The sequence below is a fragment of the Magallana gigas genome, chromosome 5 (assembly GCF_963853765.1).
Source record: "Magallana gigas chromosome 5, xbMagGiga1.1, whole genome shotgun sequence".
In the NCBI taxonomy this organism is placed as follows: domain Eukaryota; kingdom Metazoa; phylum Mollusca; class Bivalvia; order Ostreida; family Ostreidae; genus Magallana; species Magallana gigas.
Genome location: NC_088857.1, coordinates 9069861 through 9092823, shown reverse-complemented (window position 1 = coordinate 9092823; position 22963 = coordinate 9069861). Strand labels below are relative to the sequence as shown.

At 32.4% G+C, this 22963-nt stretch overlaps 1 protein-coding gene across 1 annotated transcript; it reads right to left on the bottom strand.

Moving 5' to 3' along the window:
• Nucleotides 1-266: 266 nt before the first annotated feature.
• On the bottom strand, nt 267-22858 carry LOC105325136 (uncharacterized). Its single transcript, XM_066085799.1, has 4 exons — nt 22685-22858; nt 5131-5409; nt 3779-4016; nt 267-2360 (listed from the first exon to the last, which is right to left on the bottom strand). Exons 1-4 carry the CDS (start codon nt 22832-22834, stop codon nt 1906-1908), a joined length of 1122 nt encoding a protein of 373 aa, XP_065941871.1. The 5' UTR covers nt 22835-22858; the 3' UTR covers nt 267-1905.
• Between the last annotated feature and the right edge of the window lie 105 nt (nt 22859-22963).

Sequence of the window (22963 nt, the reverse complement as noted above, 5' to 3'; positions counted from 1 at the left end):
TATCATGTCGAATATCAAGCTGCTTGGATTGTGGAATTTAGCAACAAGTCATCTTGGAGACTTTTGTTTGACTTCCAGGGTTGTCAGCAACACACGGCTCCGTGTTCTCATTGCATGTATCTTAAGATCTAAATGCCATGGTGAGGATCAGCGCTTACCCATTGGCATTAAATATGAAATTCATGAATCAAATATGTTGTAGTCGTTTATTTATGCACGATAAATAACGTGATATCACATTGCATTGTCTCAACAAGCACGGAAAACAAACAAAGAAACAAATTGCTCATTATTGTTTATAAGTTAAAGATATAAGTTAAAGATGTTGGTATCATTTAAACTTGACGTCGTTATTGTAATCTTTATGCGCGGCTCATAGATCTCGTGTCTTAGGAGTACATAAAATCCAAATACATAAATGGTACTTTATCTTAAAAGTGTAATTCACCCTTGATTGGAAATGGGGAAACGAATTTGTATACATGAAGGTTTAAGTAGAAAATAAATAAGTTATCCAGGTCCATCAAGGAGGAACGAAGATTTACCCCGGGTTGTAATCCATACACCCTGAGAACTATTTTAAGGTACTACTTGTGTTATTTCCACTTTATTTACATGTTACGTGGCTTTTGCTATATCAGTATTTTTCATTCATTCTATATTCACTGTAGGCTTTACAGACGCATATTTATGTACAATACATATTCCACGGAAATAAGCAAGTGGAACAGAAGAATAGACAAGAAAATTATACTATTGTAATCGATAGTTTAGTCTTTTAACTATTATTTACATACTTTCCAAAATTATTCCTAATTTTTACATTTTGAAGCTTAAAGGTTGCACAACTTTGAACATTGAAGGTGTAATCCAAAAATAAAGTTTAATAAATTTTTTTACAAAAAGTATACAAAGGACATATCAAGATAAAATGAAAATCATCTTCCACACAATTAATGATACAATATACTAGTATACAGCTTCTCTGATTTGAATCGACCAGTTTAAACAGCATGGGTATGCGAAGACAATCTGATTTTAGAAATAGATTTTTGAAACTTAGTAGGTATTGGTTTTCACAGACACCGAATTGATTTTCTTATGATACTCAACATCGTCAAACAATTTGTCATAACAATTTGACATAATACAGTTGTTGGAATAAGTAATTTATGCAAGTATTTAATTAATGCGAATGGCCTGTGGTAAAACAATGGGAACCTTGCTAACTCTGCATATTACGCAGTTGCTGTATATGTAGATTTCTTATCGCCGAATGTATGTTTATCAAAGTCTAAAAAGTGTATTCTTTCAACTTTTAAACCTTTTTATGACATATGATAATGAATTGAATTCAATTGTTAAGGATTTACGTCCTTTGAAAGTCTATACCTTGAAAGTAGTAATCTAGAAAAGTCTAATTATTGATAATTGTATAAATGATTATTTATTAGTAAATTTATGACAGGTTTTGCAGTGATCTTTGAGGTACTTTGTTTGGGTTTTTTCTAACAGATATAGATGTATATTTGGTACAAAACAAGGATCATTACAAATGTACAAATACAAGGTCAAGCAAGGAAAAGTAGTAAAAACAGTTAAGTTTATATATTCTTTTTTGACAAATATAAACAACTTTTATATTAAATTATAATCACTATCTAGTATCCATAAGGAATTCATAAGATATTTCAAATAAAATAATTGGTCAACTGCATGAGAGTCAAAGGAATAAAAACAATTACATGATTGACAGCTCGCTGGTGTAAACAAAATATCGTTGAGCTATTCCAACAACAGAGGCTCCACATTATCGCTTTTGTCAATTAACTCAAAGATACCTCGTGTCCTCGCATAAATTTGTACGTCAACAACAAATAGACAGTGCGTTGATGTAAATTTCAACTAAAACGAAAGCTTCTGGATCGTGACAATGGGGTCAGTTAACATTTGATACTGGTCCGTGACTTTGTAAAAAAAGACGTCAAAATCCCCTGTGATTCCCACAAAGTCAATCCCTGTGTGATCTTGTGCCGTCAGCGCCACCGTGTTCGGTGGAAGATCTGTCCATGGATTGAGGGCCCAGCCATTCTGGTTGAAGATAGTATTGTCGGATTTGGCAAAAGTCCATTCGCCCGGTGGTTGATTAGAGTATAAATTGAAGTTTTTATTGTTAGATTCGTAGAAATAAATGTCCCAAGAACCAAGAGTCCCTCGATGCACTGCCCATACCGGATCGGTAGGTATATACGATACCGGACTTCCTTTAATATCACGCAGGTATGCAGCTCTAAATTTAGGATAACCTGACATTACATGAAGACTTTGAGATGTTATTCCCCAGCGAAAAACTTTGGTGTCTGCAATAAATAAGCAATTAGTGTATGTTTTATGTGCATGTAATTGGAAATAGGGTGACCTTTGATTAAAAAAAAAATGCTTGCCAACTAGCAACCTAATGACATGCGGAAAAATACACGCTTTTTATCAATCAACTGATTACAATTTGGATTTTTTTAATTTAGTAGTTTTAGGTATATGTTATGGTTACTTTTGTGGAGTTCAAACAACAAATCAATATCCCAACTTTATACCCAACGATTATCAAAACTAGACGAGAAGGTAAACAAACATTTATAACGGTTATCTAGTAAAACATTTATAAATAGAGCCCTATTTCTGGTCAGAGTTGCGTCATGAAAATGAATGTATCGGCAAGATATTTAAAGTATGTCTTGTACACATGTACAGTTGTGATAGATATAGGTACAGAAGACATTTGAAATGTGTTGTTTTTAATTAAAGAATAAATATCAAAGTGAACTTCATAATAAATGTTTTTGATCGATATGAATAACAGAGCATTTAATTTTGCGAGGCAAATTTTCGTGTTTTTTAAATTTACTTAAATGTTCGGGGGGGGGGGGGTGCAAATTCTTATCTTTCTCTCTTTCTTTAAAATGACAGATAACTTTAGAGACTCTAGTTTGAGATGTCGCTTCGTGGGTAAGGGGATGCACACAAAATTGAAAGAGTTCCAACGACTTTGACTTATTTCACGGTATTAACGAAGTCAATATTTCAAACAAACAACTTTATTATCTGGCAGTAAGTATGAAGATTCCAAAACCATATGCATGCAAAAGAACCTGTTCCGGTCTTCAAATTATTCAATTATTTTCAGTGATTATGTGTATAGATTTGCGTGTAATCTTTACGTGTCTAATATTCGTTCCCTTTTTTATGCAATTATTTTTTTTTCTTAAATTAAAATTGTTATAGCAATTCGCATTTATTGTCTGAAAAGAATTAAATTTTTATTTACATAAATGTTACAGTTAGTTTCTGTCTTTTGCATTTGATTTAACATTTGACCGAATTTCAAATACATGTATTTACATACTATGATTGACATCTGTCCAAAAGAGGCCAAAGAAAATTAACGAAATCTTCAATATTTACACATTTACTCGAAAGGTAATTGAGATCAATTACATGTACTGTGCTAGGTATTGGAAGGATGTCGCAGACTTAGCTTGCTAATTGTATTATGAGAAGACATAATCTTCTAGAAGCATTTTATACACGGGTACTATTCTTATGTTAAACATTACTACTCACTTTGAGTTTGAAAATAATTCAAACTAGTCAATTAAATTAAAAGTTCGATGAATCATTTCTCAACCCATGTAGAGTTACAATTATGCAACTAATCCCAACAACTTCCGAGTTTCTTTGTTATACCTGTATCTTTGTTATACCTGTTTCTTTGTTATACCTGTATAAACATCTACGTAACTCTGTGCCATGGTGAGGACGGCTTTCCAATGAGTGATATCAGGAAGATCGCTATACCCAGAAAACAATGTAGAATAGTGCACGGATTTACATGACCCGGATGTCAGGGAGGCCTTGTCGTCATAGAAATAAATAATCTCCGTGGTGATGACGGCGAAGTCCGACTGAGAGGATGCAGAACACATGTTTTGTAGGCGATCAATCATGTCCACCACCCTCTGTTAAAAAAGCACAAGAAACTGAAAAACAAAACTTACTGATATTGTAAGTCATTCAGTTTAATAGGATAAATTTCTTTATAAAATCAATTCAAACTGTTCAAGGCATGAAATTTGTTCACTGAACACAAAGTAGTTATCTAACTTTATGTAAATCTACAACTTCATATTTTGAAAGAAGAAAGTAGTTTCTTTCAATATTTGCCCTAAAATTCAAAAGTTGTTCAAATCTCATAAAAATACACAAAATGTTTTATACCATCTTGAATATGTGTGTAAATAAAGCACCAGGATAAAAACTTTTATCTTGTTTCAAAAAATAATTATGACTTAGACATTTTGGCATGTTTCTAAATATTTAGTCAAAAATGATGAAAACTGGCACATTTTCTCATAGTTTTTTGAAGAGGAAAATGTGTCCGCGGCCGCCGCCTAAAAAGAAATTGATATATTTTATGTGATATCACATGATAAAGTTACAATATGAGTTTCATCGTGGTCGACGGCTGCGGACATATTTTTCTATTTAAAAAACCACTAAGGAACTTGTGTCTTCTGCTCAGTTTTATGAAAATTACGGGAAAATGCACTGTTTATGACGTCACAATTAACCTTGTGAAACTCTATTCACGTAATTGTTTATAGGTATTTTTGTGTAAATAAACGTTACATTTCAATTTTTTGTGATATTTTTAAAATTCACTCTAAAACAGGGCAAAATATGTCTGAAATTGTACCTAATTCTTCAAACTTTTCATAATCTGATTTGACGTGATGTATATGTATATAAACATGTATCTTTTTATATTTGTGAATGATTATCAGGTAAGAGGACTCCAACGCTGCTCATGGCCACTATTCAAATCTCCTTTAGAAGAAGAGGGTTGTACAAAGACATAGGAAAATGTTCAACTGTATAGAATTGATCTTACTTTATAGTAGTCCATAGCTATTAACACCTCATAACGAAAACTTTAAAGTAGAGCTGATGGTTATTTTGTTGACCACTCAGCCTCCTAAACACTAATTGTAATCGATACTTGTTGAAAGTTGGCTAATCAGGCGACACTAAAAGTCCTGAATGATTATCAGTTAAGTATTGGTATTAACTTACAATCGTCGAAGCAGTTGTTTGTTGAAAATTGACTGACGTCATGGCGTCGGTCGTTACTGATGAAATGATTGGTTGATTGACGTTTGACCAAGGACCCTCGGGATATCGGTCCACGACAGCCATTGTACACATCGCTGGATCCACAGCCACAGTGTAGGGTGTCCCTCCATCCTCTGATATAAGATCACAGATTCCCCATCCATTGGCCTCCATACTTCTGCATCCGAAAGAGATTGCAATACAGCCTTCGTTGTTTAAACAATTCCGAGAGCACCCAATCTTTGTTCAAATGATAAAAAGTGGTATCAAAATCAGTTCAAATATTTATACTCATGTTTACATTTGGAAATATTTCCTTCTTTTTTTGATTACTAAAGAGTAAAAGTATTTATGAGTATAACTTTTTACAGGGGTCAGAAGGGCATACATGTATTTATATCATCTTATTGATCGGCGCTCCGTCTTTCTAAAATGTAAGGCGAAAATTAAAACGTTTAAAAATTCACTCGGATTTGAAATTGGGAGAAATAGATCAAATCTTGATGGGACATCACCGCATGACCAATTAAGTGCACATCCCGGTAAATTTTTAAACATTGTTATTTTTTTCTCTAAAAAACAATGATATTAAGGTATCCCACTCCTCAATGTTCTTGTATCAAGAATTTCTTGAGAAGTATTCTATTGAAATCTGTAGACAAAACACACTTAAATAATACAAAGATAATGGGAGGTCAGTGTTCATCCCTCTGAGTTATGGTCAATTAAATTTGACCTTTTTGCACCTAAAATGCGATTTCAGCCTGATTAGGATTTGTTGTCAGAATTTTTAATTAAGCAAACTTTTTCTTAAAATGTTGTTTTTAATTATGTACAATGGTCACACTGAATAGAGGATTACGAAAAAAATAATTGCATGAAGCTGCATAAATGTTTGTATGACCTTTTTGCACTTAAAATAGAAATTTTTTATAATAGTTACAATTTGATTTGAAATAAAAACATTTTGAATATCAAGATTTTTAGAAGATTAATCCAGTTTGCCTACATATGTATTCAGTATCATTTTGAGATAATAAAACATGGGGGTCAGTGATTTCAAATTTTAGATACATGGCTTCAAAGGTAAAATTATTGCAAAATTTGGCTTAAAAAAATTCAGACATTTTCTATATATTTGCATGATTTTATGCTAAACGTCTATCATTCTCTCAAAATTTAGTTTAGTACAAGCCATAGAGAACCTATAGAACATGTCATAAACCTATCAAATGTTAAAAATGAGAATAATGAATAAAGTATAATAAAAAGAAAAGTATATTGAAAATTCATAAAATTGCTTGTTTCTGTCATTTTCGACTAAAAAACCTTCCGCACGAGAAAATAGTTCCCCCCAAAACTTGTTCGTTTCTTGAATTCAAATGGATTTTCTTTACGAATGTTGTGTAATTATAAAATGATGATCTTTTTGTGAGGTTTAAATTAATAAAATCATATTCATTTAAAATATAATGAACATCTTCGCAATGAAATCAAATCATGAGGAGTGATATACCTTATAGTCGAACGATTTATATTCAATAATAATAGATACAAATTGAACTACCTCTTTTGAAAATAGTTTCGAAATGGTTTAGTATAATAGTCATATTTCCCAGCCCCTTATAAAATTAATCGGGGCGGTATGACTACTCTTATTGATCAGCTATTGTTCATTGATTCGTGAACTCGCAGGTAACCCGATGGAGTTAATCTCATAAAAGAATTCTGTCTGGTGTCATTCGTACGTGAAATGAGAACAAATAAAAGTTATTTTTAATTGTATTTCGCTCAGAGTGTCATAAACATATTGGTTAATAAATTTAAGCATCTTAAATAGTCTTTATTTCATATACTTGTGTTGCATAAGACTCAGTCACCCCCTACTCGATAACGCCAACGGACATCAAACACGCCCCACTTTAATCCGCGACAGATAATTCATAAAATCAATTCATCGGCTCTCACCAGAATAAATAATGCTGTTAATGTCATAGAAATATATTGTTTGTAATGCGTCATATAAAGCTTTAAAACGAGTCGATAGATGAATCGCCTTTAAATCAAATAATACACTAAGTATCGTCAAGTAAAGCCATTAAATTCGGGGGCCTTACAATCCATCTCGGGTATATCTGGCAGAGCCCAGTTAAAAAAAATCCTCGAATGCTATACAAAGGGCGTTCTTAACAACCCCACCCCTACGTTCAGTTGAGATTTGAGTTAGACTTCGATATGTCCTAAAATACAACAGAGGAAATATGTACATACAAATCTGTAAATTGATAGGAAGCGACTCCATTTTATATAAAATTCTAACATTACATTCTAGATGATGTTTGTTTTTCAGAGCTCTGTCGCAAAGACCCGATAAGCTGCGATTGGGAGACTTTCTAGTATTTATTGTTTTTCTTCGGTTATTCTGATCCAACCTTGTTTTCCTGTCATTTTTTATTATGGTTAGGTAAATTGATTTTAAACTTGTTTTTAAGCTTTAAAAAGATTTCTAGGAACCACAGAGGCTTAAGATTGCAGTTGTGATCGTTAGCCAAAAATTTTCAGGTATTGGGAATATTGACGAGCGCCGCGAGCAACCGCTCTGAAGAACACGCCTCTGAAGTTAAGATTGATGATGACGAAATTAATTTTAAACAATAATTTTTTTTTTAATTTGGTTCGCTCTCTCAAAAAAAAATATTGAATTTTCTTAAAACCTACTTAGTCAGGCAATAAATTGCCATTCCATTTAAAATTGGGAATATCGGTAGGGTATGGGACCAGTATCGCTTATGTAATACTGTAGTTTCATTAAATTTAGAGGGTATTAATTTTCGTTGAGAAAGTGATAAAGTGAAAATCACAATTTCAAGGTTACGCATATTCGTGGTTGATGATCCTGTAAATACAAATGTTGGTAGAAATTGTGACAGTACTTCAATGAACAAGTAAATTCGTGGATCAACTAAAGGACGAAATCCCCCAAAAAATTGGTATCCAACGAATATCGATGAAACCACGGTACTCACAGTGCAGGTTAGTCCCCTAACGGTGTAACCAGATGGGTTTATATCGTAATTGCGGCCTTCCGGTCTTTCTGTCCCAATTTCTTTTTCCAGACTTTTTACCGATATGGTTTTAACAAACTGATTTGTAACTTATAATTATAAAGCTATACATGTATCACCCCTGCGAATGTGTTCGGAATGTTTTCTTTATCGTTGCTAAGTATGTAATAAATCCAGAGGTGCTCGAATGAAAGTTCACGAGACTTCCCCGAGATTTGTTTAGTTCCTGTGAAATTTCAAGCGGAAGTATAAGTGTTCGGATAATATTTTTTTTCTGATTGTCTATCTTTGTTTTCATAGATTCAAATCAAAATCAAAAATATTAAAATTGATTTTTGTAAAGTAAAACGACTTTAAATGATTAAATATTTTTGATTTTATCATATTTTTTAACATCGTATGCTCATATTGGCTTTTTCATACCTTTGGGATAAAAAAACCCCGAGATTTCCAAAGAGTTGAGATATGATATTTTTTCCCCGGGAGACATGACGTTTTGTCGCCCGGTCACGTGATTGTCTAGAACCAATCAGATGTCGCGTTATATAGAATAATCATATTGAGGTGTAATAATAGTAGTTGGCACTAAGTTTGACGAAAAACTAGTTTAGATTTATGAGTTAGAGACAATAATTAACAGTTGTGGAGAATGATATCTATACTTATTGACCAGTGCTTATCATGTCTAATTTAGCTAAATAATACTTTGGCAGATAATTATGCCAGAGCAAATGTTGCATTTTGGCACCCGCTTTTAAAAATACAGTCCAATTTTAGCACACGATTAACCATATAGAGAGTATGTTACCACTTTTGATTTAAGTTTGTCGCGACCGATAGGTGAGATAATTACCTTTAAAGTTTAATATTTCACGCGTATTGGAATATAAATATATCTTACAGAGAAAAACATTTCCCATGTGTTACTTTAAAAATTCAGTAGAATTTTCAAATTTCTTACAGAAATTATAATTATATAATATAATTAAATATTATTTTTAAAAAAGTATTTCCTACAAGAGTTAAATTTAAACAGGTGCTTTTGTAGATGATTTAGACTCAAAATTGTTGTAGTAAGCAGTACAGAGTAGGAACAGAATCTATTCACATGAATCATTATTCTTAAATAGTAGTTTTACCTTACGTGTTAATCTAAGATCGATGAACTAGTGAGAATGCTAAACTGTATGAATATCTATGATCTATCTAAAATCTTAAAGATAACTTCTGAATATGAAATAACTTCTTTTTTAGTGACATCAAAGACAATATCTCTTTTTAAGCTTTCAAAACAGTGATAAATTAGTTGCGGCGCTAGCTAAGCGCTTTTTGGCACGCTAGTATTTTTTTTATTAAAAGAAAGTTTAACATAATTAAAATTACTAGTATTGTTTTAAAAAGATAGAGAATCTGGTTAAATATTTTACTTTTAAAGGGGCATGGTCACGATTTCGGTCAAAAATTATTTTCCCGATTTTATTGTTTATAATGCTTTTATTAATAAGGCATTTTAAATGAGCAACCAAAATTTGAGTGTCATTTTTTGAGTTATGAGCAAGTTACAGAGCTTACAATTCTTTGTTATGTAAACAAAGCTTTTGTTTACATTTTGAACGTTGAAGTGAAAATTCCAGTTTTAGACCTAAAATGAATGTGTTAAACGTCGGGAACTGACTATTTATGCTTAAAATGAATAAGAAGATTGACATATCAGCTTGAAAAAGATTTTCTCTGGTATATTGAACCTATGTAAACAAAAACAGGGTACAACAGTGCGACATTTAAGTCCGGACATGACAAGGTCCGGGCTTTTAGCTACCCTTTCCATTGGACATAGCTTACTTTTGTTTATATATCTTGGTGGGACATTTTACTTTGATCCTATCATGTCAGCATGAATGTACACATTGCTCTAGTTTTCTTATAATTGTCTCTCAAATATCACAATCCCATGGGATTTTGGTGGGATTTTTCATCCCATCTCAAACCCCACCAAAATCCCATGGGAGAAAAAAATCTTTGTGGGATATAAACTCCCATGGGATTTTTTCTCCCATCTTTGGTGTTTATAGGATAATTAATCCTAAAAAAAGGCTTTTATAGGATTTAAAATCCTATGAATGACCATGTTGGGATATTTTATCCCAGAGGATAAAAAGTCCTCTAAATATATCATCTTGATTGATTGTATGTTGGGGTTAACTAAACACTTATGATTCAATTGTCTGATCATATAGTCTAGTAAAAGCAATATTCAAACAACCAATGTATTAATTTATTAGATAATGTCATTATATCCATCTAAAGAATTACACATGCTAAATTATATGTACCATCAATAACATATTCTTCTTGAAATGACTTAATAGAGCTTATAACAATAAGATTTAACAAATTCTGCGAAAATAAATACCAAAAATTACCAATTCTATTGAATATTAATGAAAATATTTCTGTTTATGTAAACCTATAAACTCTTACTTTTCACTGCAGCCAAGAGAATCATATTCGTTTTAAATTTTGATTGATTGATATGATTTGATTTGATACTGTACATCAGGTGAACCGGCATGACCCAAGGAACAAGAATATATATGATTTATGGGCGGGGATCTCAACTGTTTTCAAGATATTTGGGCACTTCCTGTTCAAAGCAAAAGGGGGGGGGGGGGGTCATGACCACCCTTGGGGCCCATGACCTATATACTATTTGATGCTCCTTGACACAAGGAACAAGAATATATTTGGTTTAGGGGTGGGGATCTCAACCGTTTTCGAGATATTTGGACACTTCCTGTTCAATGGGGGTCAGGACAACCCCAAGGGCCCATAACCTACATACCATTTGATGCCCCTTAACACAAAGAACAAGAATATAAGTAGTTTGGGGTTGGGGATCTCATAGGAATTTAATGAGATATTTAAATTAGGGCACTTCCTGTTTCAGGGGTAGACGGAACCACTCCCATTTGGCCATAACCTATATACCATATGATGCCCCATTACACAAGGAACAAGAATTTATATGGTTTAGGGGTGAGGAGTAACAGTTTTTTTAAATATTAAGTAATTTCCCAAACCTCGGGGTTGGGGAATATATATAGTCCCCAGAGATCATATCTATAATGTACCATGTATTGACCATAATTAACACTCAATATATTTAGCATTTGAAAAATCCATGTCAATATATTTAACGGTTTTCAAGTGATAACTATTTACAATATAGTGTATAATTTTTCCCTATGGATTCAGTGTTAGACTCCACCCCTATTTGACCCCCAAAACTATGGTTGCCCAACCCCAATTTAAAAACAATAAATTTAAAATTTAAAACAGGGTATGCAGGCCTATCATATTCTAGATCTAGAGTTGTGTACAACTCTGTTCATGCAGCCATCTCTGAGAAAAGCAATGGACAAGTTCAGAGGCAAGAAAGAAGAAAAAGAAGAAACCGCTTTCAAAAACAATGTCTCCAAACTTCTTTTGGGAGACTTAATTACAAAAGGTTACACAATGTAAACAATTATTTTTATATACATACAGAAGGAGAGTTTATTAATACTCCCTCTTCGGTTACATGAGTAGAATAGCCACCACTTGAGTGAAATTTGGCCTTACCCAGAAAGTTGGAATTTCCTATTCTGATGACAATTTATAGGCTTAAGTTAATTACTGAGATAAGAATAAATTAATACTTTTAAAACGGTTTTTATCAATTTAATCATTAAATTTATAAATCTGCATTGAAGTTGCTCTCTGGTTTTATGAAATAACATTAAGAAACCTGACAAATTATAAACCCATTTTTTTTTTAAAGAATATGTTTCTTTCAAATGTAGTACAAATGTAATTACATGTAAACAAATGTAGTTATCATAGTATCAACCTTAAAAACCCAAGTGTATGTATCCTGTGCAAAAGTGATATTTAAGATGTTTTTACATTACCAGGTAGTTAAAAAATCATCTCCCTTCTTTCATTACGTATACATGTATGATATGTAAAGGTACACTTGACCTTCAAATAACACCTAGCTACTATAATTACGGTATTACTATTGAAACGAACAAGAATCAACATATTTTTACCCTTTTTATTGTATATATATATGCGTCAAAAATGTAGAAATACATGTAAAAATTGAACATTTTTCATGAAATTCTTATATATATATGCCGCCATCTCAAGCGTAACCCTGGTGTGTTTTAATTTTATTTAAATTAAAGGTAGGCATATCATACTTGCAGGTCCTACTGTTTATCAAAAGGAGACTAGAAACCAGAATAGATAAGATATTCACTAAATATGATTGTTAACTTCCATTTTCATGGAAACAAAAAAACAAACAAACAAACAAAACACATGCAGGATGGCATGTCTAGATGTGAATAAAAATGCTACACATCATCCAATTTACCAAAAAAAGCAATTTCTTAGCATCAGTGATGATTATTTCAAATATGTGTAAGAAATGACCCAAGAAAATTGCCACAAGTTTCATATAATATTAGGTAAAATATTTCAAACTTATAAATGCTTTTTCTGACAATCAAAATACGGGGAGTGTAATACATGTAAGAGTATTTCTAAGTGATTTGATGCTTTTATCATAGTAATATTATGTAGATGTATGTATATAGTACTGAATAAGGTTTCTTATTCAAGGAGGGCCGTTGAACAACAATTGATGTCTAAAAGATTAAGTTAATATGTTTTACTAAAGGAGAGCCCCATAAATCTGTGTTAAATAGAGGAGTGGGGAAATGGTAGGTTCACTTAAATGGTTATATTTTTCTTATACCTCAATGGAATTGGCAATATGATGCATATTTTTTCTCAGAATTGCATAAGCTTTCTAATTTCATCTTTTCATAGAATTTCAGTGTAAATTAAAGAGAGCAAGTCAGACAGTTTTGGATAATAATGGGAGTAACTCCCTCCTAAATTATTATTTTATTTTTAAATAAAATATGTTTAAAGATATTAATTGTTTCTCTGAGTTGGGAATTGTAACTTATTTTTTAAAAAGTGTTCATCCCACGGGTACATAATTAATACTAAGGAAGTTTTTGTCCCATGCTTTTCCTTTATAAAAAAAAGTCAATGCCCCATGCCTGTTAAATGAACTGGGTCCCATCATTGTGATAAATTTAAGGTTCTCAAAAATTATAGCTCATACAGCCTCAAAATATTAGATTTGCTCATCTGACTTATATTGGAATCATTTATATGATTGACATTTATTAGTCAAGATTGTTTTGAAATATTTATTGAATGGCGGATCAGAGGCTAGAACCCATTAATTTCTTAAATAACATTTATTTATTATGCAGTTGTATTATGTTGGTCTCAGTGGTACTTTTATGGATATTGTGAGGTTATACTACAAGCACTTAAATGTTTATTCAATAGTTATGTTACATATTAAATTTTTCCTAATACTCTACTCAACAATGCTCAATGAGCTTAAATAAAGCTCTGACTACATACCAGGTACATGTATTTTTAACCAGTGAACCCTAATGTTCAACAACTCTCTCTCTCTCTCTCTCTCTCAGCTCTCCTAATGAATGATTCTGGTTTGTTTCAAAGTTAATTATGAACATGATTATATATACCGGGTATGTTCTCTTTCTCTCTCTCTCTCTCTCTCTGAAAATTTTGGCCATAGGTTTTAAAGAATTAATTCTGATTTTTAACTTGCAGTTACCTACATGTAGTACTTAATTATTTCTGATCGACTTCTTCTATTCATTGACAAGATGTTTTAGTAACTAAAAGCCTTGTATTTATGTTACTCATTATTTACTGAAGTTGTTGTCTTTCTGGGCAGTCATATATGGTATATCATGTACATAAATTGTTGTTTGACAATACACGTATTAAAATGTACATGTAGTAGTGTGACAAGGACTATTCATAAAACCACAATGTCTATTCTAGATGATGTAGATATACTAGCTGGCAACCTATGAAAATATGCCCCCATGTACTTCATGTATAATATATATTAACTCATTTTATTAGCAAACAGCAGTTAGAACATGAACTAAGATGGCAAATGGATATCCACATTAAATACTCCTAAATCAAAAACATACAAACTATCAAAGGAAAATTTTTGCCTAGAAAATAACATCTCAATGAACATTCCTAAACATATTGTTAGCTAGATCAACAATGGCACAGTTTCGGTGTGGGGTATACTACCCCTGAAAATAGAGACTGCACAATTTCAGGGTGAACTTGTCTAGACTGAGTGCACATGAAAACTCTGTAGACGAAATACATGTAGAGGACACATTCCAATTTCTTCTAAAATGAACTAAGATTACAATCTCAGAAAAAAACTATATCAAATTGTTATTTTTCCAAATAATCTCTCTAATTTCTCTAGTTTCTAAATTCAAACTCTCATTTGTAATTTTCTAAGACAAGCTGCAAATTTTATTCATTCTGCATTTTAATTAAGACAAATTAAGTTCTTGTCCATGCATAAAATCATAACTTAGTGTTAACAGTGACTTATCATAGGTCCAATGGGCAGGTGTTTGATTTATGTAATTGTATACTACTCAGTTGTAAAAGATACACATGTCACAATAATAAATGATTTACTTAATTACATATAACTTCAACCATTCAATCATTCAACGGACTTATATAAATTTGAATTAGTTTGGTAAGACTATCTTAGATGTCCAACTCAGTCAATTAAGTTATTCAAGTTTTTACAATCCTCATATGGTATATGATATATATTACATCAAATTAATAATTTTTGGTAAAAATATGCTTTGCATAAAGACATTAATAATTGATAATTTTATACACATGTATAATATTTTTGGAAGAATATAAGTTGACATATTAGTTTACTTTGAAATAGGAGTAGTAAAATAATTTGACTATAAGACAAAAAAAGGTTCCTGAAAAAAGTCTTCACCCCCCCCCCCCCATGAGAGAATGCAACAGTGCACAGTCTATAATAGACATGATGCCAGACTATATAATGTTTTTTAAAATGTTGCCAATTGTACTAATGACAAATTTGAAATATGGATCTGTTCATATTACTTATAAATATTTCCTTAAAATGAAAACAATACAAGTGTAGTAACAAAACTGTATTTAAACTTTATCAATATAGATCAATGCATATAGTTTTGTGAATGCAATGATTTGTATTATATTGACTATATATGATAATCTACTCTTTCAACATTTTATTACTTGCACATTCATTTCATTTATAATATCATTTTAATAACTTTTAAATATTGTATTGATGTCAATTACAAATAAGCTTTACATGTGCCAGCTGTGTACATGTAGCATTAAAAGTCTTTGTTGTGTTCATTATGAATTCCTCATAGATAAGTCAACTGACCAAGGAGACACATTCTGTGTATACCTAATTACTATCCTATTGTCCTAAAGCATCTACCAATTCACATGGCAGTATCTACAGGTGTCAGTCTGTGTATATTAATTAGCACCCTATTGTTCTACAAAGAATGGAGATATACACGTGTAAGACACGTGCGAGCAGATACAAGATTGAACAGAAACACGTGACACAGGTGAACTCGCTCGAGGCTAAAATTGGATGAAGAAAATAATTAGGAACATACATGTACTTACTGCTCATGATAGCAAAATTATTCCCCTCGTTTGTCTTCACTCCACTTCCGAGTTTTGCAAACTGGCTGTGAACCAGTTTATCAAGTTGCATGATAAAATGGAAATTTGGCACATACAAGGAGTGAATTGTGAATCTTTATATTAATTTTGGATTGTTTTTCATCCATTTTTAAGGTTCTGCGTTCTTATTTTTTTTTTACTGGAAGTTCAGAAGCGAGAAATTTTTACCGAACACTAATCATTAAGGTCTTCCGTCTCTACGAAATCAAACACGGTTTTTATTACATGAATGTAAACATTATTAACTAATTTTGTTAACTTTTAATCGTTACTATCAATATTAATGAATCAGATAGCTTTTGGCATTAGATATTTACGTGGATCAATGCGACATATATCATTTTAAGTAAATGGTAGTTGTCTTGACAGTGAGACACCAGCGTCCCTGGTTTTGTAAAGCCCGTTACAATGCCATCCCGAAACGAAGATTTTTATATTCACATTTTGCCAATCAATACAAGTGTGCGTAAGTTTTAAAACACTGTAAATTATCGGGCTTCTGAACATGTATTAAACGGGATGCCACAAATTTGGGCTGATCATTCAATTAAATTATTTCGTGTAAATCCAAGTTAAATGCAATACATGCATGATTTTGAGAATCATTTTCAAGAATGAACAAGTGTGTCGGCTATAATGAAAAAAATATCATTGGTTTCTAATTAGAACATATAAATGATAACGAATTTCAAAGCTAATGCTAAGCTGAGTATCAAACCGGCAGTGCGAAACGCGTATCATTGACCGGACGGACCCCCTTGAAAATTTAAATTTACATAAAGAAATATCGAAAATATGCCCCTGACCCCCCGGCAAACTAAAATGTCACTCCGAACCCACCCCCCTCCCCCCTCCCCAAGGAAAAAAAGCTGGATCGGTGCATTCCATGTCAGGCGGTGATATACATAAATGTCCCTGGTAGTACTATAAAACATCAAAAAGTAATTATTCAAATTTTGAATAAAGAACCATAACAAGGGGTGAAATACTCTATATTTTTAAGAATATATTATTCAGAAGAAAAAATTAGCTTTACTTTTATTGATTTTCAGTTTATTTCCTTTTTAATAAGATAGCCTTACCTTATATTTAAAAAAAAAAACAAATATAATTAAAGTGCGAGTGGCGCAGTGGCTGCGCGGAGGGCGATGTAAGTAGCACTAATGTACTAGCGTGGGATCAAATCACGCTCACGGCACTGATTTTTCTCCAAAATTTCTTCATAACTAATACTTGACTATAACATAACTATATTTGAGAGCAAAATTAACCACAAGCTAAGCAAGTTGAGAGAAAACAAAAATCTAGACAAAAACACTGACTTGTGTGCTGTGTACACAATGACCTTCTCGATAAACATGTATATACAAAACGACATGAATATAAACAGATATACAAAGCAAATATATAGGAATTGGTGATTAATATATTTACTAATTTAGCATCACAAATAAAGCTCTATGAAATGGAGTATATACGGTATGAATGCTAGCAGTTTGATTATAGAAAATTATGTGTTGTACTTACATAATATAACTATAATTAAGCCGACATATTCAACATTATTTTATTAATTTGCTTATTCAACATGCGGAAGAGAGGTTACGAGATCAACAGGAAAGGAATTACCTTAAAAAGCATTACAAAATAAATTCGATTTTGCAGTCAAAAATTAAAAAAATTGATATAGCTCTGATGTTTTGACGTATCTAGTTATTTAAAGTATTGTAGCTTTAGAAATTTGTATCCGAAATTATTTTGTTACAATCAAGTTTCTTTTTAAAGGATTTTGGCTATTCTCGTCGCCTTTTTTACCGATGATTACGATATCTTAAATGCTTGCATGGACAGATTGATGTTCATTATTCAGTTGTTGATTACATAATCTCCCTTCACACACGATTGACCCGAGACGATGGCACAGGCAAACGCTCCAGACACGTGTGTGTCTGGGGTATGTATACACATGGGACACGAGTCTGGTGAACAAAGAGGAGGTTTCACACCTCTAGACTAGTAAATTGATTTGTGTATAATTAGCTACTCACTTATTAACAGCTAAAACAGAAATTAAATTAGACTGTGTAAAATAAGCATTCATTAGCTAATACACGGGTATAGTCCGTCAATCAGTGGACAAAGAATGCATGCACGAGACTATCAAAAAGAAACTAATGTTCAAAATATGCCTTAATCGTTACTTATCTTTTAAAAAATGACAAAACTCACAATTCAGCAATTTAAACCTTGTTTATAAAATGCAATCAAGTAATAATGAAGTAATAATTTCGGAAGTAATTACGTCCCTGGTCTTAATTTCTTGTCCAATAAAGAACACCTTTCTTTCGAGCGCTATAGTCAGCAATTTAACTCCAAATAGCTTAATTAAATTGTTATACAGACACTGAATCATTATTTAAACTGAAAGAAATTTTAACATATCTTGACAAAGGATGTAAATAAGTGTAAAATTAAATTCCATTATCGTATTTTCAAAGAAGTTACGAGACAAAGCCATCTTGGACTTTCGCCTTGATCCGTTAATAATCCCTCGATTGTTTGTTAAAATGTGCATGCTATTTTGATTGTTATAAGTCCGAAATCAATATAAAAATGAATAATCGGGCAATATTGATGTAATTTCGGGCAGGTGGCATCGTTTTTTATCCCCCCCCCCAATTCAAAAACGATGCTACCTGCCTGAAATTACATCTCAGACTCATCCAAAAAATCTTGACAAGCAAACAAAAAAAATAAAGGGGAAAAGGGGACATTCTTCTATATCCTTATCCGTGGGGGAGGGCGGGAGCTGGCGTGGTATATATCTGGAACTTCAATTTCACTCTTAATTTCCTTAATTAATACTTACATACTCCCCCAAAAAGTAGGGGGGGAGGCTCCATGATAATTCAATTTTTTATATGTAAACATGGTAAATGCAAGCCCCCCCCCCCCCCCCCCCCCCGACCGATGCTTCGTGCCTGAATTTTATATCTCATACGAGGAATAGACCCCCACGTCACCTTTTACAAAACATATAAATTTATCAATATTATTAATGTCATGAAAAAAACATCCGAAAAATGTTTTAAAAATAGGTTTCTTATAACAATAGTGCCTTGATTGATTGTCAATTTGCTACATAGAATACACATGTGATGCAAAATGTGTCACATATTTGAATAAATTCATGAAGCAAACGTTAACAAGTTTCCGAATTCGGCATTTTTGTTCGATAAAATATGGGTTTAAACTCAAACAACAGTATATTTAGTCATTCAGTGTTGATAAGGAAATTTAAATAAAAATGTTCATATATCGAAAAAGCAATGCAAGAAAACAAACAGTTATCATACGATATTCTTGTTTCTCATATTATAGTAGTTGACCCCGTGACGCCACAGTTCATCCCGCGCCAAATCGGCTTGATTAAAAATCGTTCTGAAGGTGTGAAATCGGGTTTTCCCCAAATATCTCGAAAAGTACTTATGCGACCGCAGTAAAATTTTCAGGATGTTTTTACACATAGATCTCCATTATATCAAAAATTGACCGCACTATACATGTAGGTAGTCTAGATACCGTTTGTCCCTGGTATACTTTAAAGCAGTACTTAAGCAAGCAAATAATGAGTGAGAGAGAGAGAGAGAGAGAGAGAGAGAGAGAGAGAGAGAGAGAGAGAGAGATTTCAAAAAATGAAACATTTGGTAAATGATTAATTCATATATAATTTCTTTTATAGGGAAATAATATTGTAACCAGTAAATTGAATTTTAAACAAAAATTTCACCTTTGTGTTTTCCTAGAACCGTACATCGCGGATTTAATTACAGGTAACAAGTCTTAAACATCCGGGGATATAATTACATGTACCGGTATATACAATACGAACCACCGAGGGGTAAGAATATTAATCAAGGTGACAGTCTGACAATTTACGGGTTGATGTTTGCAAAATTGCCACCTTTGGTCTTCTGTACTATGTATGTCCATGTATTTTTAAAATAAACTTATTTGATCTACTGTTACTTACACGTATGCAGGTAATATACACAAGTACAGAAACTCGCTCAAGCTGAGCTCGGTGCAACCAACCTATAGAAATAGCGTTTGTGAATTTATTAAACTTAGCGGCAATTTGAAGTCTTGTTACCTTCTTACATGTATCAAAACAACAACAATCACATTGAAAAAAAAAACCCACCAAACAGTCTCACTATAATGACTTAATTAAACTACAAAACTTGATACAGTTATTTTAGCATGATTTTGAAGTCAATATAAAACATTTTTTTTTCCAAATGTTATATTTTACTCTCTTTTATTTAAAAAAAATCCGTTCAATGGGTAACAATGCGGCGTAGACAATCGCCGTTATTGACGATGTGGTGATGTGGTTCTTGTTCTGTGCACGTGACTCCATGAAACATGATATGAGATTGTCTTAGTATTCCGAATTCTTTTAAAGGGGGGGGGGGGGGGGGGTAATTTAACAATCGGGTTCGTAATTCAACATAATTATTACACTCCAAGATGGAAACTAGGAACATCACTGGGAACATCAGTCTGATCAGAGTTGAGAAATGACTACATGAAGTTTATGAGCATTAGATATGAAAAAACGTCATCATTGGGTAAACATTTGGTTGCTTACAATCTGCATAAGGTATTTTTTGAGCGTTGCATTAGTACTGCACATCAACAAAGGTCATTCTTATCTGCTGAGGTAAAGAACTGCACCTGTTGGACGCTCACCATCTATACACCATTGTGCCAAATACTCATCTCTTTTCGGGATGGATTTTTTATACACTGATTTTAGGTGGGAAGCGCCTATGGTAATTACAAGAAAGAGCTTTATAATATGTAATGAAATTATAAGTTCCTAAGAGATAGATAACAAGAAAGTCTAATTAGATGGATTAAAAATGAAGAACCAAATAATAACTATTTATTGAGGATTAGAATCTGCATTTTATAGAAAACATGCACCTACAGTATTTTGGAAAATCAACACAATACATTCTCGCATGTCTTTAAAAGATTAATATCAGATGAAAACATGAAATGTTTGTACAGTTGTTGATCCAATCAATTACTATGAGACAGAGTTTAATGTTATGTGCAAATTAAGGTGAAATAACAAAAGGAAATAATTTATTATGAGAAATCATGAGAAAAATATCTGTGATATATGGGAACATTTATCCTATGTGAAAAATCATGGGATATATCCCATTTTCTTTATTATGTGGGATTTTTTGTCCTATATGGGAGAATTAATCCCATCTTTTAACAATTATTGGATTTTTTCTCCCACATGGGACAATTTATCCCACAGTACTTTTTCTCCCATGGGATTTTGGTGGGGTTTGAGATGGGATGAAAAATCCCACCAAAATCCCATGGGATTTTGATATTTGAGAGACAATTATAAGAAAACTAGAGCAATGTGTACATTCATGCTGACATGATAGGATCAAAGTAAAATGTCCCACCAAGATATATAAACAAAAGTAAGCTATGTCCAACGGAAAGGGTAGCTAAAAGCCCGGACTTTGTCATGTCCGGACTTAAATGTCGCACTGTTGTACGAGCTTTGTTTACATGACAAAGATTTGTGGGTCCTGTATCTTGCTTACGACTTTATTACGATTGACTCTAAATGGTTAATCATTACAAATAATGCATTCCTAAAGCACTGTAAGAAATAAAAATAGAATTTTACCAAAATCGTGACCATGCTCCTTTAACCGGGTTTTTCAAAGGAAAAATCCGGTTATTAAAATGGTGAAAATGACGAGCGGGTAGGCGATCGGGTGGCTGCCAAAAGGGTACCCTCATTGTACGGATAACTCCTCCTACAGTTACATGTAGGATAGGAAGATGTACTTTTGCAGATCAATTGTACATATAGTTGAACTTCGATATCTCGAACACTGGTATATCGAATTCAATGTATATGTCGAAGTGATCTGTAAGTCCAAACCACTTATTTTTAAAAAGGATTTTACCCTCAATATCTCGAATACTTGGATATCTTGAAGTTTTAAAATAGTCCCATTCAGTTCGAGTTTGACTGTTTATTAGAAATGTGCATATTGCTAGGATTTTGATTTCTAATACTTTATGGGAAAAATACCAGCGTTTGAACTTTGAAACTACTGCATATGGGTACTCCATTTCACTGGATACGGTAGGTAGTGTTTATCAATTCAGGTTTGGCATGGATTATGGATACAGTTCACATAAAAGAAAACCCGGTTTGCTGTCACATTGACAGCTTTTCACTTGTTTTTTTTAATAGAAAACAATCCTTGTTTATAACTGATTTTTCATTTCTCAAGAAAGACAGAGTTCTAGGCCTATTTTATGTAATAGATTTTCAGCATATTATTAAATTTATGTGAAGCTATATCATTATATCACGTTTGATCATAAAATCATCATCAAAGAAAAGTGATGTCATTTCGTATAATGACTATAAAATTTACATTACAAATTCCAATCTATGTGAATTATTTTTATTCATTATGAGGTTTATCCTCCGTTTAAGTCAAGAGCTGCACATGGATAATATTTATCTATGTTTATTAATGCCCGACAAAAAAATATAAAAAAGTTTTAAAGACTTCTTCTTGCAAAAAACAGTTACGTGAAAATGTTCAGCTCATATAAGTATCAACTAACGTTGAGTGAGTTTTTTCCCAAGACATGTCTTTGATTGAATTGAAATCACTTACCGCGGAGTACGTTTGCATGCTCTTTATAAGGTGACTTGTGATGGCCTGGCCTTCTGATCGTGAGCTTAGATAAATGTACCGATTGTTCGCAAAACAAAATTCAAAACTTAAAAAATAAATAAAAATCCAACAGATAAGTTTTCCGCACATTTTAGAAGATTCAAAACACGTGTCGCCCCGTGCTGGAACGTCTAAGAGTTAAGTAACTAGAGATATCGAAGCCTACAGTATATCGTGATATTGTTGTTATTGTCTTGTCAACATGACAAAAATCAATTC

What these genes read in the sequence shown, in the direction of transcription:
- LOC105325136 (XM_066085799.1), bottom strand. Translation starts at nt 22,834, where the DNA reads ATGTGCGGAAAACTTATCTGTTGGATTTTTATTTATTTTTTAAGTTTT. An exon ending in GCATGCAAACGTACTCCGCG is followed by an intron (nt 5,410 to 22,684) that starts GTAAGTGATTTC and finishes ATTTGAACAAAG; the next exon opens with ATTGGGTGCTCTCGGAATTG. An exon ending in AAACAACTGCTTCGACGATT is followed by an intron (nt 4,017 to 5,130) that starts GTAAGTTAATAC and finishes CTTTTTTAACAG; the next exon opens with AGGGTGGTGGACATGATTGA.